The sequence below is a fragment of the Hemibagrus wyckioides genome, linkage group LG15 (genome assembly GCF_019097595.1).
Source record: "Hemibagrus wyckioides isolate EC202008001 linkage group LG15, SWU_Hwy_1.0, whole genome shotgun sequence".
Classification (NCBI taxonomy): Eukaryota; Metazoa; Chordata; class Actinopteri; order Siluriformes; family Bagridae; genus Hemibagrus; species Hemibagrus wyckioides.
Window position 1 is genome coordinate 17,659,621 of NC_080724.1, and position 17,306 is coordinate 17,676,926.

The 17,306-nt window shown below is 37.9% G+C and overlaps 1 protein-coding gene across 1 annotated transcript; it reads left to right on the forward strand.

The window, feature by feature from the left end:
* The first annotated feature begins 6,488 nt into the window (after nucleotides 1-6,488).
* On the forward strand, nucleotides 6,489-16,372 carry slc26a10 (solute carrier family 26 member 10). The gene is made up of 18 exons (XM_058410937.1): nucleotides 6,489-7,122; nucleotides 8,009-8,119; nucleotides 8,591-8,748; nucleotides 8,889-9,053; nucleotides 9,554-9,706; nucleotides 9,812-9,894; nucleotides 10,009-10,156; nucleotides 10,640-10,753; nucleotides 10,871-10,948; nucleotides 11,832-11,927; nucleotides 12,012-12,118; nucleotides 12,738-12,807; nucleotides 13,811-13,990; nucleotides 14,109-14,163; nucleotides 14,242-14,330; nucleotides 14,435-14,489; nucleotides 15,518-15,624; nucleotides 15,725-16,372. The coding sequence occupies exons 1-18, from the start codon at nucleotides 6,864-6,866 to the stop codon at nucleotides 15,761-15,763; spliced, it is 2,067 nt and encodes a 688-aa protein (XP_058266920.1). The 5' UTR covers nucleotides 6,489-6,863; the 3' UTR covers nucleotides 15,764-16,372.
* Nucleotides 16,373-17,306: the final 934 nt, after the last annotated feature.

Consider the following 17,306-nt stretch of genomic DNA (forward strand, 5'->3'; position numbering starts at 1 on the left):
TTTAAATTAAACATATTATGCCTTTAATAGCCAAACATGACCTGGCCTGACTCTAGCCATGAAAGCGTTCAATTCAAGTATGCCCTTCATTAAACACACACACACACACACAGTATCATCATGGGTGATTTGTAGTTCATGGTGATAATCGCTGTTTATTTTACATAATGTCATCAACATCAGAATTTGCACACTCTGAATGCTCAGATGTCTTTTTTTGTGTATCAGCAAATGCTAACTGTATGAGCCCAGCAAATTTAGAAATCACTAGTGTCAGCACTAGAGTCACTTCGAGCCAAGAGTCCTTCAAGCACTTTGGCCTCTTTACTCAAAAGGTAGTTATGTGTGTGTGTGGTGTGTGTGTGTGTGTCGGGGCACCATACTGCAGATGGCCATCATCATTCCTCACTGAGGGTCTCTGGGGTGGAGTTGAAAGGCAGTGTGCAGTGTCAAGGCCACATGGGTGGAGGGCACAGTAAACGATGGAGACACAGACAATGAAACAGGGTTTTTTTTCCACTGTTGTTTAAGGCTGCAGTGCTGTAGCGTATCACAATGCTGAGATAAATGCCAAAAAGTGATCCCACTGCAACCCTCTGCCATTAGTCCCTCATATAGAGTTCATAATTGAGATCATTTTGTATGTCTGTTAAAAGATCTTGTGATATTTAAGGAGCTGTATATGAATTATCTTCAGGTGTGTTAAACCTTAGGTTTAATATATAGCCTCTGTGCTTGAAAGTACTAAAAATATGAACTACTATTAATGCTGATGTCAGTGAGGTGGAAATGAGTCTTTAAGGAATCTTAACAGATCTGTATGATGTACACTGATCAGGAATAACATTATGACCACCTGCCTAATATTGTGTTGGTCCCCTTTTGCTGCCAAAACAGCCCTGACCAGTTGAGGCATGGACTCCACTAGATCACTGAAGGTGTGCTGTGGTATCTGGAACCAAGATGTTAGCAGCAGATCCTTTAAGTTGCGAGGTGGGATCGGACTTGTTTGTCCAGCACATCCCACAGATGCTCGATTGGATTGAGATCTGGGGAATTTGGAGGCCAAGTCTACATCTCAAACTCGTTGTTGTGTGCATCAAACCATTCCTGAATCATTTTTGCTTTGTGGCACGGCGCATTACTCTGTTGGAAGAGGCTACAGCCATCAGGGATTACCGTTACCATGAAAGGGTGTACATGGTCTGCAACAATGCTTAGGTAGGTGGTACGTGTCAAATTAACATCCACATGGATGGCAGGACCCAAGATTTCCCAAAGCATGACACTGCCTCCGCCGACTTGCCTTCTTCCCATGGTGCATCCTGGTGCCATGTGTTCCCCAGGTAAGAGCATGCACCCGGCCATCCACATGATTTAAAAGAAAATGTGATTCATCAAACCAGGCCACCTTCTTCCATTGCTCCGTGGTCTTGTTCTGATGCTTACGTGCCCATTGTTGTCACTTTCGGTGGTGCACAGGGGTCAGCATGGGCACCCTAATTGGTCTGTGGCTATGCACTGTGTATTCTGACACCTTTCTGTCAGAACCAGCATTAACTTCTTCAGCCTTGGCCGCCCATGACCCTGTCGCCGGTTCACCACTGGGCCTTCCTTGGACCTCTTTTGAAAGATACTGTCCACTGCAGACCGGGAACACCCCACAACAGCTGCAGTTTTGGGGATGCTCTGCTCCACTCATCTAGCCATCACAATTTGGCCCTAATCAAACTCACACAAATCATCAATCTTGTCCAGTTTTGCGGCTTCTAACACATCAACATTGAGGGCAAAATGTTCACTTGCTGCCTAATATATCCCACCCACTAACAGATTCCATGATGAGGAGATAATCAGTGTTATTCACATCACCTCTCAGTGCTAATAATGTTATGGCTGATCGGTGTGTATTGAGCCTATATTGAGGAGTCTGATGGCCTGAGGAAAGAAAGCTCCTCCCGATGCTGTGGCATTGTAATGGCTAGTATACTATTATTGGTAATATAGTATAAGTGCTGTAGAGCTTGTTGTTGGTACAATTTGTGTTCATCAGTCTCTAACATTCACCAGTGGTTAGTTTATGACCATAAACTGATGTCTACCCATCAGTCTGCTTTAAAAACAACAACTGGGGGATTGTCCTGTTTTCTCTTAGGATACTATCCAATAAATGGAATAAACATTAGCATTACACTGGGCCAGACATTTTATTACTGTCCTTGTTTGCAATCACATGCCTGTGAAAGTACAAGCACATAAACAGCCATTGTTGTGTCAATAGTTACAGCCTTTTTGTCAAAACAGTATGACAGTAATAAGAACGACACTGGCGTCTAAGCAGCAGCATGGACAGGAAGAGGAGGGAGGACGTGTGGTGTGACCTTTTGTTCTGTAAGAAGGATAAATGCTGATGGACCACACCTTGACCTCTACCAAGCATCTTTTTTAAAGGATGAATAAAGGATGACCCCAAGACTGTATCTTATCCATCTGTTGTTTTCTTACCCTTAATTTCTTAACTGAGGAATGCTGAATGTACTGAATAAGTGTCCCATCAAAGACAGAGTATTTTTAGTTTGTAGGACTTCACATTAAAAACATCCAACACATCAATATATATATATAAAGGAAAATATATGAAGTAATAAAGGTGTAATAATCTGGGCCCATTACTGAGAACTTTTATGAATTGTTTTTCCATAGGTCAAGTTCAAAATGATGGATTAATATACCAAAACATCAGGAAAAACAATACACAATGAACAAGAAAATACTAACATACAATACCAACAATATAGTTGGTACAGTTAAGGATATGTTTATACCTGTAACATACCTAACGTTAAAAGATAAAGTGAAAACTAATGAACTCTTGAGAGACCATAAAAAGAGATGGAGAGAGACACACTTGACGGAACAGGAAGGGAGAGGTGGTTGAGATGGAGACAGAGGGAGAAGCCGAGCACAAATCTCCTAGACGAGGTCAGAACTAAAGGACATACAACAGTTGGTCAGCACCAGCAACCCATAAAAAAAAAAGATTAAGAACAATGAGAGGAACTACAGTATTAAAAGAGCCCCATGACCCCTCCCTCATTGAGAAGAATGGAGTGATGAAGCAAACAGAGACTCGTGACCCAGGGGACCAGGACACACGCTCAGCATGAGGCAGACTTCGGAGCCAACTAGATATTTTTGTAAAGAAATAAATGTTTATGTAAGAAGGAGAATGATAAGACACAAAGGCATGGAGACACTCATAATTCACTTTAACCTCTTTGCTCATATCTTCATTGCTATAAGTATATAAACACACATGAAGCTGTCTCCCGTTTGTGATTGTATATTGTGGCTGAAAATGAAGGCAAAATCATTTGCCATGTACAGTCACGTTACTGACCGTCTGGTCAGATATATGTTCCAAAACATGTGAAGTGCAAACAGACAGAGATCTAAATTAGACAGAAGATAAACAGCAGCCGAAGCAAATCAGGCTGTCAGTCTGTTTATATTGTTTTTGTTCGAGTTTTTGTAACCCATACTGGAATGCTTGGACTTTGTCTTGCTAGCCTGGCTTAACGCTCCATATCCTCTTCTATTCAGGGCATTGTTCATTTTACCGCTGATTAATATCTTGTTTAAACAGCCACCAGACGCAACACGCCACCAGCGTGTCCATAAATTCTCCAGAGCCGATCAACACAATAGCTGCATTCTCAGCATCTCCATAACACTTGAGATCTCGAGATTCTTAAAATCACCACGTTAAATCAGCATGGCTGAAGAGAAATGACTTCAAAAATAGATCAACTTTTCTTTGAAGATATTTAACACTTCTTTAAGTATTGTTAAAAATATATATATAAACTGTATATATATACAGTACATATATATATAAATTTGGAAACCAAAAACATTGTGGTGTTTAAAATGTAATAAGAATAATGCAGTAAAAAAGAGATAATATAGCCGATTTCATAGCAGTCACTTCACAGTCAGTAATAATCATAATCAGTGATACCTATATTATCATCCATCCATCCATCCATCCATCCATCCATTTTCTTCACTGCTTCCCCTAGACAGGGTCGCAGGGAGCCTGTTATCTACTTCAGGAGTGGGTTAGGGGTGCGGTGGGGTTGTCACAGGGCACAATCACTGCACACATACATTCACACACTACAGACAATTTAGAGATGCCAATTAGCCCACAACACATTTCTCTGGACTGAGGGAGGAAACTGGAGTACCCAGAGGACATCCATACTCTGTGTAGGGAGGAGGCGACAATCAGTCCCCCATCCATGGAGGTGCATGGAAAATGTACTGTGTTTCTAACATCACACGTGGTTATACAAAATCCATATAAATATATGCTAATATTTGCTATAAAGGACAAATTTTATTTTTCAAAAAAATGTAATATTACAGAGAAACATTTGTGTTTTGTTAAAGAAAATAAATGACTAAATATCCTACTTAGATGAATAGTAATAATAATAATAATAATAATAATAATAATAATAATAATAATAATAATAATAATTATTATTATTATTATTATTATTATTATTATTATTATTATTATTATTATTATTATTATTATTGTGCATTCTATTATAGTAAAAACGTTATGTGGTTATATCGTATTAGTATTATGGCTTCATATTTCAATAATATTATCATCTGTATACTGCCAGCCCTGTCAGGTTGTTCTGGTGGACAGTAACTAAGATGCCAGGCATGATGTTCTCAGCATGAGAACATGGCCTTCTGCACGGAGCACTGAGCAAACAATAACAATAATTGGGAGGAGTACGTTCATGAAGCATAACATTGGGCTTTTACCAAAATATGTTCTGTATTCACTCTTTGTTTCATACCAGGTTGGCGTATATATGAGATTGTGATCTCCAGCACACATTGCAGACATTGTTTAAATGTAGATTATACAGGCAGCTGGATGTGTTGGCCAAGATGAAGTCTAGTGAGTTTCATCACATTCACACGGAAGTTCAAGCTTCAGCTTCCTTTAATTCCTTTGAAAATGATGTTAATACAAGGTGTAGTTTCATGGCATTCCTCAAAGGGTGGAACATGTAGGAAAATGTATCGTCACTGATTTGGTCACACTTTCTGTTAAACAATAATTTCACAATTTTGGAACAAGTCGCCAGTGTCAGCACTCTGTACCAGTCAGTAATTTTTCCAGTTTCTCAGTAACATGATAAGCTGCATCTTTTTAACTTCAAAGAGAAATAAAGCTGTTCAGGGGACAATTGTGTACTATATATTATTTAGTCCTTAAATCTCTGTATTATTCCTTATATCTCTGTATTATTCCTTACATCTCTGTATTTAGTATTTTTTTGCTATATTTCGTTAAAATGTGTTATATTTTGTTATTTGTTATATTTTTTGTTATATTTTTGTACCCTTAAATTTGGGTTTTTAGTATTTTTTGTTATACTCCTTCTTATTTTATCTATTACCTGTGCTTGTGGATACTGCTGGAAGCTGTAAATTTCCCTTTGGGATGAATAAAGTATCTATCTATCTATCTATCTATCTATCTATCTATCTATCTATCTATCTATCTATCTATCTATCTATCTATCTATCTATCTATCTATCTATTTCAGTGGTATAAGAACAATAAAACCCTTTTTTGTTCTCTGAAATTAAAATTATAAATATGTTTTATTATATATATTTATATATATATATATATATATATATATATATATATATATATATATATTTATATATATATATATATATATATATTGTAAAGCAACTCTTTGCACTGCCTTTTCAGTGTGAAGAAAACCCAACTATACAAACTCATCAGAATCAAGTTGCAGTTTGATCAACGAGGCAAAAACAACCGATATGATTAGATCTCTAAAAGCTGCTTTGCTTCTGAGCAGCATGCTGGAAAAAAAGGTTCTAAGAGAGAAACCTATCCCTCCAGGAAATGAGACTCTAATAACTGCTAAATGCACATGGTTTGAAGTTACACCTTAAGTCTGTAAACAATAGCACTTTGATCCCAGTATGTGCCTCAAACACAGGTACACATTGTACACTTCTTTTCCTGTATGTCACGATCTATGATTCAGAGGGTTGTGTGTGTGTGTGTGTGTGTGTGTGGGTAGGTAGTTATAGTACTATAACTGTCCATATTTTACTATTGAATTTATAACACTGAGCAGGTGAGCTGTTCCGGAGTGACTTTTAGGTTTGTGATGTTAATATTAGTATAGCCATAGTATAATTAGTGTAGATATTGCACTATCAGGGTAGGTATTGTACTGTACTTTTGCACTGTGCCATTATAAAGATTATTCTATTACTGACGACACTTTTGTACATCTTGTTGGTACAACGTTGATAGAAAGGTAAGGGCTCTGATTAGGTGTGTGTGTGTGTGTGTGAGAGAGAGAGAGAGAGAGAGAGAGACGCGCGCTTTTCAGTGTTAGAGATGAGGAGACGGATCTCATGGGTTTTCTTATAAAATCGTTTCGCAGTAGGACCCAGAGGATCCATCATCTCAAAAGTTGGACACAAGTACACCTTTATATGAGTCCACCAAATCAGGTTATTTTTTTTTTAAAAAAGGGGGGCTCCACAAAGTGATTCTTCTCAACTACGGAAAAAACCCTTCCGCTTTGAGTCTGTCAATTGGCTCAAAGCAGCTGACAGGAAAGCACAATGGTTCCTGCTGTCAAACTTGTAACAGCTATATATATATAAGCATGCCCCTGGACAGGTAATGCATCCTAACGGCTCTAGAGCAACGCTGCCGTGAATGTGGCAATTTGCAGTAAAAGACTGAGAGGACAGACTGAGAGAGGATCAGGATGAGCGCGTCTGTGGCAGTGTACAGGAACATTTACACAGAGGACCGTTTCAAACAGACTTACGGTACCGAGGCCAAACCGCGCGAGCGCCTCCGGGAGAGGCTGTGCACGCGCTCCCGCTGCTCTCCACTCCACTGCCTCCACCTGCTCAAGCAGCGCATGCCGATTTTCAGCTGGTTACCAAAATACAGACTCAGGAAATGGATTTTAGGAGACACAGTAGCAGGGCTGACAGTCGGGATTCTACACATTCCCCAAGGTACAGTTATTCCTCTGGGACAGAAGTTTAATAATTTCAGTAGGTCAACTCTGATGGCAAGATGCGGCGATCGTGATTAGACTCAGAAATCTGCATCAACTTGACATTTGTTCCTGTTACCTAGGACTCGTTAAACGTAGTTAAACTTTTTTTTATTTATTTATTTATTTTTTTTTTAGAATTTTTTCTTTTCATGTTAATTAATTAATTAACGTCACCCTAAGTAACCTTAAGTGTCAATTTGGGTCAACAGTGGTCACGTGATGCTCTAATCACTAATACAGTAATAACTCTGTATCACTGTTAGTAATCACTGATTGTTATTATTTCATGAATATCCATACTGTTCAAAGTTGGCATGCATTTTTATGTCTTCTGTATCTCGATTCTAAACTGTAAAATAATGTCTACTGACCCCCACAGAACAGACTTCGTTTATAAATTTAATCTTGTTGAAACATTAAGGAGTACAGTATGTTAAAATGTGTACAATAATCTTCTAGCAGTTTACTGGATCCATAGATTTTATTCTTAACATTTGCCCCAGCAGAGCACATTAGGGCCACACTGATATTATTTATAGACCTACATGTTTTGGAGTTATTGAGGTCTGACCAGTCAAACTGGCTAATGACAATAAAAGCAATGATAACTATACTACCGTACATTAATAATGGTTTCCACTACTGTAGCAAAAAACTCGATTACGTTATAGATGCCTTTTTTTTAGGAATATGTTCTATTATAGATCAAATGCAACCTGTAAGTCTGACCATTTGATATTCTGGTGTTGATTTGATGTGTGGATCAAAATGTTAACCTGTTATTATAGTGTAAAAGTGAGATGAATATCAGCACTACTCACTCCAATGCTTTCATGTACCAGGAATGGCTTTTGCATTACTGACATCAGTGGCTCCAATCTATGGCCTGTACACATCGTTCTTCCCTGTAGTTCTCTACATGCTGTTCGGGACGGGGCGTCATGTCTCCACAGGTAAAAAAAAACAAAAAAAAACCTTCATCTTTCATTATCAGAGAGATAGACATCCCTATGGGTAGTAGTCATTAGTGATGGTTTTACTATGGTGCTGTATGCTAACCATGATATTACCAAGGTTTTCCTAGAGTGCTTCATAGTACCTATGCTTTAATAAACATCTTGAACTAATATTGACTATGATTTTATGACTGTGGTTATGTGCATTGCAAAAAATTATGACTGATGACGTTGCACAGGGAAAAGAAACAAAAGCGTAAAAAAATGTGTGACTTCTAAATCATCTGATGTAGAAAACTCAGTTCGTTTGAATGCAGGTATCAAAGCATAAATTTGGTTATTTCTCTTTATTGTAGCCTTTATATATTCCCTTATACCATATATTCACTTTTTTCCCATATTTTTCCAGTATATAGTCTTCCCTGTATATACTCCGTTCTAAGGTTGACCACATATGGGCCCATACAGGTACTTTTGCAGTGGTGAGTCTGATGACTGGCACGGTGGTGGAACAGCTGGTGCCGATTCCTCCTGATCTTAACTGCAGTAGCCCAGAGGTTGCAGAGCTCGAAGATCAGAGAATTGGTGTGGCTTCAGCCATAGCATTCCTGTCAGGAGTGATGATGGTAAGAAAATATCTGATATGATATGATATATTGAATATCGTAAATCATAGGTAGTAAAAATTAGATATAGTTTGTGTATTGCATTTAATTGTTTTGAGCTTGATTGTCTTGTATATAAAACGCTATGGTTCTCTTTCCAGCTTTGTATGTTCGGTCTGCAGTTGGGTTTCCTCTCCACATACCTATCCGAGCCCATTGTTAAGGCTTTCACCAGTGCTGCCGCATTTCATGTGACCGTCTCTCAGCTGCAGAGCATGCTGGGATTGAGGCTTCCTCGCCACACAGGGACTTTTTCCCTCTTTAAGGTTTGTGAGAAGCACTGAGGCCTGGCGAGTTATTTGAGACCTTATTAGAATATTGTTATGTAATGGCAAGTTTATTAGGGGGAACTGTAATCAGTTATTTTAATAGGTTAACAGTGAAACTATTACAGCTGGGCATTTTATCATGAGGTCTCATCAGAATAGTATGGCGCAAACAATGTCCGTAATGTTGCACAGGGTACATGATTTGTTTCTTCTAAATACCAAATGAGATAAACTGATTCAGAATCACAAAGAAAACACTAAACTTGCGGTTCTGTCATCTGTCCTTTTACACGCAATCCTTCTTTCTATGCTTGACCATAGTGCCTAGCCACGTAAGCCCATTTATAGCCGATTTATAGAAAAGAAATAATAAACCATTTAGCGCTGAGTGAATTTATTCCACTTCAGTGACTTGATGACAAATTGTGTTTACGCTGTCAATTATCAATGGACTTGTATACACTGGTGGAATATGACTTATTAACTCTGTCCCACAGACTCTGGCCTCGGTGATGGAGAACGTGCCCCATACTAACCTTGCCGAGCTGCTGATCTCTCTGCTCTGCCTAGCTGTGCTCGTTCCCATCAAGGAAGTCAACACACGGTTTCGCCAGCGTCTCTGCACTCCTATTCCTGTGGAAATTCTCACTGTATGGCATCAGATGAATTTTGAGACAACGTTACACTGTATATGAAAAGAAAATGTGTTTTGATTTAATGTTTATTGTTCAGCGCTTGATTCCATTTCTCCACAGGTGATAATTGCTACAGGAGTCGCTTATGCCTTTTCTCTCGATTCCAAGTATGATGTCCAAATAGTGGGTCACATTCCAGCTGGGTAACCATTAGTCCTATTTTTGACTACTATATCGAAAACTTTATTGCATGAAATAGTTTACACTGTTTTAAATCGAATGTAAAACTAGGCCTTGCCTCTGGTTCTGTTTCGTAGGTTTCCTCGGCCTCGGCTGCCTGCATTGCACACTGTACCAGATATAGCTGGTGACACAGTTGCTATCACATTTGTAGGCTATGCTGTGTCTGTATCATTAGCGATGATATACGCTGATAAACATGGCTATTCTATTCACCCGAATCAGGTAAACCTGTGTGAAACCCCCTTATATCATAGATTTTTACAATATAGTGTATAAACGTTTGGAAGGACAGTCTTTAATCAATTAAAATAGAGTTTTGTCAGTTGCAAGGTTTCTAAAAGGTTTCTTAATTGCTGAGAACAGCAGGAATGATGTCAAGAAAGTCAAGAATCAGACATAGAAACAGTATAGATAAACAAATAGTATAGTATAGTATAGATAAAGATGCATAAAGTTTCAGGTTTTATTAGGAGTTATAATAAGATGTGCATACTTTGAGCAGAAGGTTTATGCTTATTATATTGTCTCAGTATATTGTCTATCATACAATAAATACTTACTGGTCCAACAAACTACTTAAAAATACTGAATAACTTATCACAATACCTATTACTACAATCATAAGTGGTTCTCAATGTTGCATGAATAATATATTATTAAAACAGGGTCAGTGCTTAGCCCATTTTTTCCTTACTTTTCCTACAGGAGCTGTTAGCACATGGCATTTCCAATACAGTGTCTTCCCTGTTTACCTGCTTTCCCAGTTCAGCTACACTGGCGACCACAAACATTTTGGAAAGTGCAGGTGGTTACACACAGGTAACCAGTAAGACCTTACACACTACAGACATATCATGCTGCTTGGATGGATTCATTTTTTTTTTACATACAGATTGTGACTGATCTGTATTTTTGCTGCTGTGTTTCATTTGCCAGCTCTCAGGTTTGTTCACAAGTCTGGTGGTCCTGATTGTGCTGCTTCTCATTGGCCCTCTTTTCTACTTCTTACCTAAGGTAAGTGGTGGCATTATAAAATTTGGTGTAAGTGCCAAGGTAGCAGTTACAGACAGGAAAATGCCACCAGGACAACTTCAGTGCTCCTTAGCACAGATTTAGCATAGAACTGGCATTGTATTGGAGGGATGGATCATTATTTTTCAAAAAAAATATTCCCTAGATTGGTCTTTTGATGACAGATGAGAGCCCACCATGTAATGTAGGTGTTGATAGGTGACCATGAAGGCTATAAAAAACCATTTAGAGCCCTTGTGCCCTGAGAAAGGAGACAGGGTCATCGCTGAAGAGTCCATTTCTATCAGATTAGAAATTGTTGCATCATAAGATCAGCAGGACAGTGCTTTAGTGAAATGGAAATGGTGGAAGGATATATCTGAAGAGAGGGAGGATCTTCACAGTAGAGTCATTTTATCTAAGTTCTTCAGAAGCAGAAATATGGGAGTGTAGTGAGAGTTTCGTCACAGAAACTTGTCTCCGTTCCTATCCAGCTAAATGTGTGAAAGCCAAGCCAATATACAAAACAAGGTTTTAGGGTCAGTAATGTGATAACATACTCAGAGGCTTAGCTCACTGTATGAGAACCGAGTCATCTGATGACACAGTGTACTACTTATCTATCTCCTTACGTACATTCCATCCACTTATCTTATGGTGAGACATATCAGGTCAGAACACCCTGGTACACAATATACTCACAAATAATAAGAACCAGCACAAAGAGAATAAAGATTTTCAGCACACGAGAAAAAATCAAATAATTCCACAAACCATATCAGATAAAACATTCCCCCATAGCTTAAGAGAGCCACTAGTTTTTCCTTTAATTTGTCACGGATCTGTCTATTTATAACAAGTGTTTTTCCTCTGTCTCTCTGTCCAGGCTGTCCTGGCATGTATAAACGTGACCAGCTTGCGACAAATGCTCTTGCAGTTTCAGGACCTGCCAGATCTGTGGAGGATTAGCAAGATCGATTTTGTAAGAGTCGCAGCACCATGAGATATACCAAGTAGTAAACATGTATCTATGGTATATATGAAATATTAGAACATGTGTGTGCAGGTGGTGTGGCTGGTGACGTGGCTTTCGGTGGTCATCCTGAATGTGGATATGGGTCTGGCCATCGGAGTGGTTTTCTCAATGATGACTGTCATTTGTCGCACACAGAGGTGATTAAAATCAATCATGTTTCCTGCAATACTAAAAACCTTCCTTTACTTTTTTGTTAATTATCAAAGGGCCATTTCTTTCGGTCAGACTGTGAGCCTGTACTATTCACAGTTAAGTTGCATTGGGAAAAAATCCTGTGTTTTATTTTACTATTATTTTTCATGAAATATAAGTAGCAAATGAAAAATACTTTTTTATTTCTGTAAGCGTTCTGAAAATAATAATAATAATAATAATATATTTTGTTCAGTCTGAACACTTATTCACAAGTTGAGTTGTTGAGTTGTTGTTCTTCTTGGCATCAAGAAACGATAGCATAAGCTCTCCAACTAGAGCAGTCCCAATGAAAGCAAATATTGAGCACATTCACTAATAATGCCAAGGCAATAAGCATCTTTTTTTTTTTAAAAAAACTATATTTGTTCATTTATCAGCTATAATAATTGTGTTAACTGTATTTTCTGCTCATGCATGCCAAAGCTCTGGATCAGTTCGGGAAAACAATGTTTCAAAACACATCTCTTTCCAGCAGGATCTATAAATTAACCATAAGGAGATGACAGATGAAGTAGAGACATAAATATGAACATGAACCCTTACTGAACTCTGTTTCTTCAGAGCTAACTGCACAGTGCTGGGAAGGGCCTCCAATACAGAGATCTACCGGCCCATCAACAATCACAATAAGGTAATTGAACCTGATAAAATCACAGGACGCACTTAGTAAAGCATAGTAATATAAATTAGGCCAGGAGATGTGTAAGGAGGAAAACATGACAGGCATGCATGCTGTTATAGAACAGTAATGTACGATGAGGCAGTATGATGCATGCGGACAAGAGGAGTTACATTTAGCATCCTGGAGTTGATCATTTTCAATAACAGCATGTCTTGAAATGTTTTATTCCTCTTATACCGTTATAATTTAGCAAGGATTACAGGCTTTATTAATTCATCAATGACGCACCATACCTCTGATCAGTTTGTGGTTAAAGTTATATAGTTATAGCTACAAATTGCTCGTTCCCTCAATCGGCCTGGCATTTTATCTCTGTCTGCAGTTAACTTATTGGATTATGTGGCGTTTCTGCTATAACAAATCCCTGTGAATGAGGTGGTTCTATAAAAACAATAATGTGTTAGAACAAACATATTAATATTAACCTGTAAATTGCCTTGCTGTTCATAACGGTTGTTATTGATGCACTTTCCGACCAATTCATCAACTCCACTGCAACTAACAGAATCTGACTGTTTTCCATTTTCTGTGTTGAGTCATTTATTTGAAGTTGTGTGTGTTCAAATCTATGGATGACAATTGCATTATTGGGCATGGGAGCAATGACTTTTACTGTTATTCATGTTTGCTTCTTTTTAGAGCAATTTACATTTATCTCAATTCAATTCAATTTATTTGTATAGCACTTTTCAACAATTGGACATTGTCTCAAAGCAGCTTTACAGAAGTATAGAAACATAGAAGTTAAGTTACTATTTATCCCTAACATTTATAACTAATTTGTTTATCTCTCTATTATCTCATTATGATACAACTGAGCAATTAAGGGCCTTGCTCAAAGCAGTAGCAGCTTGATGTCCTAGGATTTGAACTCACAAATCAGTAGTTCAACACCTTAACCACTGAGCTACCGCTTTCCTAAGCTGTTGGCCTGTAATGTTTTGCCCCATAGTGCTATGAAGTGCCTGGACTGAAGATTCTGACCTATAATGGACCCATCTACTACGGCAACCGCAGCTTCTTTAAGGCAGATGTGAGCCAGCTGCTCGGTCTCACACCTGAGCGTATCCACAGTCGTGAGAAGGCCAGGAAGGCACTGGAAAAGAGGGAAAAAGAGTCCATTAACACCGTGGTCAGTCTTTTAAACTACCAAACACACAACCGCTTTAAAACTTCAACTCATTATAAATGTAATAGTAAACACTTTGTAAAGTAACATACTTTATTATTATTATTATTTTGATTTTCAGGACCGGGGACTAGCAAACACCTCATTTTCCTCTGAGAATGAGTTCTTCAAATCAGGTAATTACTTCTTATCAAGACAGTACTAGGCTTTGATGCACATTTTGTCATTTCTGATGAGTGTATATCTAATTTCAGAAATAGCAGAGAATGAAGTCCAGACCGTACTAATCGATTGCAGCAGTGTTATTTTTGTGGATGTTGCAGGAGCCAAGCTCTTCATACAGGTACTGTATACCGCCTCTGACGCTGACTCTGGCTTGTTTTTCATTATTGCTGTTGAATTAAACTACGAGCGTATCTTGCTCACAATATATATTGCTTGTTATAGATGTGTATAGATTGTCAGAAGATGGGAGTGCAGATATTCTTGGCCAACTGTAATGGTAAGTTTTTGTGTACGTGTTCTGCATGTATAGTGTGTGTTTCAGGACCAAGCCAAGTTCCACGCATTTAGAAATAAACCCTCTTCCATAAATGTCTTTTAAGTAATAAAACGTAGCAAAGCAAGCTGTTATAATCAACAGGCTGCTGTGATGTGAATTACTGTTACAACCCCATAGTCCAGTTAAATGATTCCACAGCAATTTGTCAAAGATTTATTATTTAATAAATTAAGTACAGCTCTTCATACTTTTTTTTTTACCTGCTCATAATCATGCTTAATATTGTGGAACAAGTGTTATCCCTTAAACTGAATCAGATATAAACATTATTTACTCACCAGCCACTATTTGTTCTTTCACTCAAACGTACCCACTGGCACTCCATTACTCGGGTGGACTGGGAATTAAAATAAATAAAATTAGTTGTTGGCTTTCAGTGTGAGATGTTTTTTTTACCTGGTTTTTTAGTGGTTGAAGATAACGCCTTCAAATTTCAGATGCTTATGAATAAGCACTTGGGGGCATCTTAGAGCAGAATGGGTTTAATATCATTTACTTTCAATATAGAAACATTTGTGGGGAAAACAAATTTCATATTTCTATGAATATATTGCCCTCAGTAGGCTAGGTAAAAAGAAATACTTGTGGAAAAACTACAGATTCTTAAAGCCCTGAGCATCTACATTCATATCAGCCATTAACCATCACTACAGACAAAGAAATTCAATGATAAACATGGACACAAGCAAAAACAAGCTAGACCTCTGACTGTAGAGGCTCCTGCCAGATAAGATATAATAACATCTCTTCACAAAAAAACATATTAACAACAAATACAATTTTAATGCATTTATGTTGAAAATCCGCTATACAATTCCCTGTATTATATTATTACTATATGAACAACAACATATTACATTAAGCCCATAACACACATCAACCCCATCTGTGGTATAATTCTACACAGTAAAACCTGGAATCTTGTATGAAGCCATTTATCAGAGCAGATAAATCGTGTATATTTATAGAGAGCATATTGGAGATTCTCACAGCGAGCGGACTGATGAGCTACATGAACCCGCAGCACATCTTCGTCACAGTCCACGATGCCGTGGTCTACATCCAGCAGCAAAGGGTATAACGATTTGTCCTTTGGAGGATTTATCCACTAATCTTAACTCATTTTGTGTACTGATTGTTATTACTGGTGACTGTTATTACTTTCTGGTTCACAGGAGAAGCCTGGGTCAGAAAACACAATGATTTGGGTGTGAATATCCAAGAGCACCATAATAAAATAAAGTAAAATGAAATAAAATAACACAGATACTTTACTTCAGCCAGATCACTGGGCATAGAGACTTTCACAGCTGCTACCAAAAATGTTCTGCAGTGGATCTCTTTACCTTCCCAGATTTGTTGGAGAGTCACATGTGTGTTTATTCAGAGTAGGCCATGTGTCACTTTGATCACCGTTGTAGCTAATGAAGCTTGCACTATCGCTGTGAGTCTTTTGAAGCACACATAATTACTGTATATACTGTTTTAAAGGATTATGTGCACAAAAATATGCTCTCTCTCTCTCTCTCTCTCTCTCTCTCTCTCGATCACCCTGTGCCTTTGTCTTCCTCCCACAACATCCATATTTAAGAGTTTATGGGAACAGTGAGATCAGTAACTATTCCGCCTTTAATTATGTTATTTTAGTACATTTGTATGCTGCGAAACTCGTGACCATTCCCTAGAAATATTTATTTATTTCCATTTTCTAGTATGATTTTTAATTGATTGTAAATGTTATAATCTCTCCTAAAGAAAGATGCACTGAATGAATGGGCAAAATCTATTTTAATAAATTTTTAAAAAATGCTCTTCACTATGAATATTTCGTTTCCTTGTCACTACATGGACTATAAATATATTATATTCATAAACCAGTATCTGGACTATACAGTGCAAATATAATTCCAGTCATGAAACTTGGATGAAGAAATGTTTCGATGAAAAAGAAGTGAGAGCGTAGATTATATAAAGTTCCATTTTTGTCATTATAAAATATGACAATTTGAGTGAGTTTTCGAAGCACACGTGTTGCACTTGCACACACTGCCCCCTGCTGTCTCATTGCCATCATCACTGACCTGCTCTTAACTCTGCACCCTGACCTGATTACAATCAGTACAGAGCAAACAAAGTGAATGATTTTGATTTTGATGTCGGATGCTCATATTTATCCAGGGCTTATTTCCAAGAACTCCCCAGGCAATAAACTATCCAGATCATATCAATTATCTTGTTTATCTTGCATAAAACTTCAGCTACTCAGGCACATCTAAATCTGGCCTGGACACAGTTTTTCTAACACATAATACATTTATAGATCCCTTTTAACAGCTTGACAGCTCCAGATGTTAGTAGTATGGACCTTAGAATAGGCCTTATCGGTATCTGACTGTAACCATGGCAACATCCCTTCGATTTTTAATGCAAGATTGATTATATCATGATCACAAGAAACTGCATAAAGAACACCAAGGTCAACAATAAAATAAGAACTGTGTGTTTTGAGTGGGAGGAACTTTGAATAAGCCTAAGGTGAAACCACAATCATTCCAGTCACTAAACTCACAGTATTATACATCAGATTTATTTAGCTGTAAATGACAGATGTTTTAATTTGACATCAATATGCTTACCCATGTGTGTGACCCACACCAGACAAGGGTTAAAGATCACTTGTGTGATCTTGCGTTGTGATGGCTAGACGACTGGATCAGAGCATCTCCAAAACTGCAGCTCTTGTGGGGTGTTCCCGGT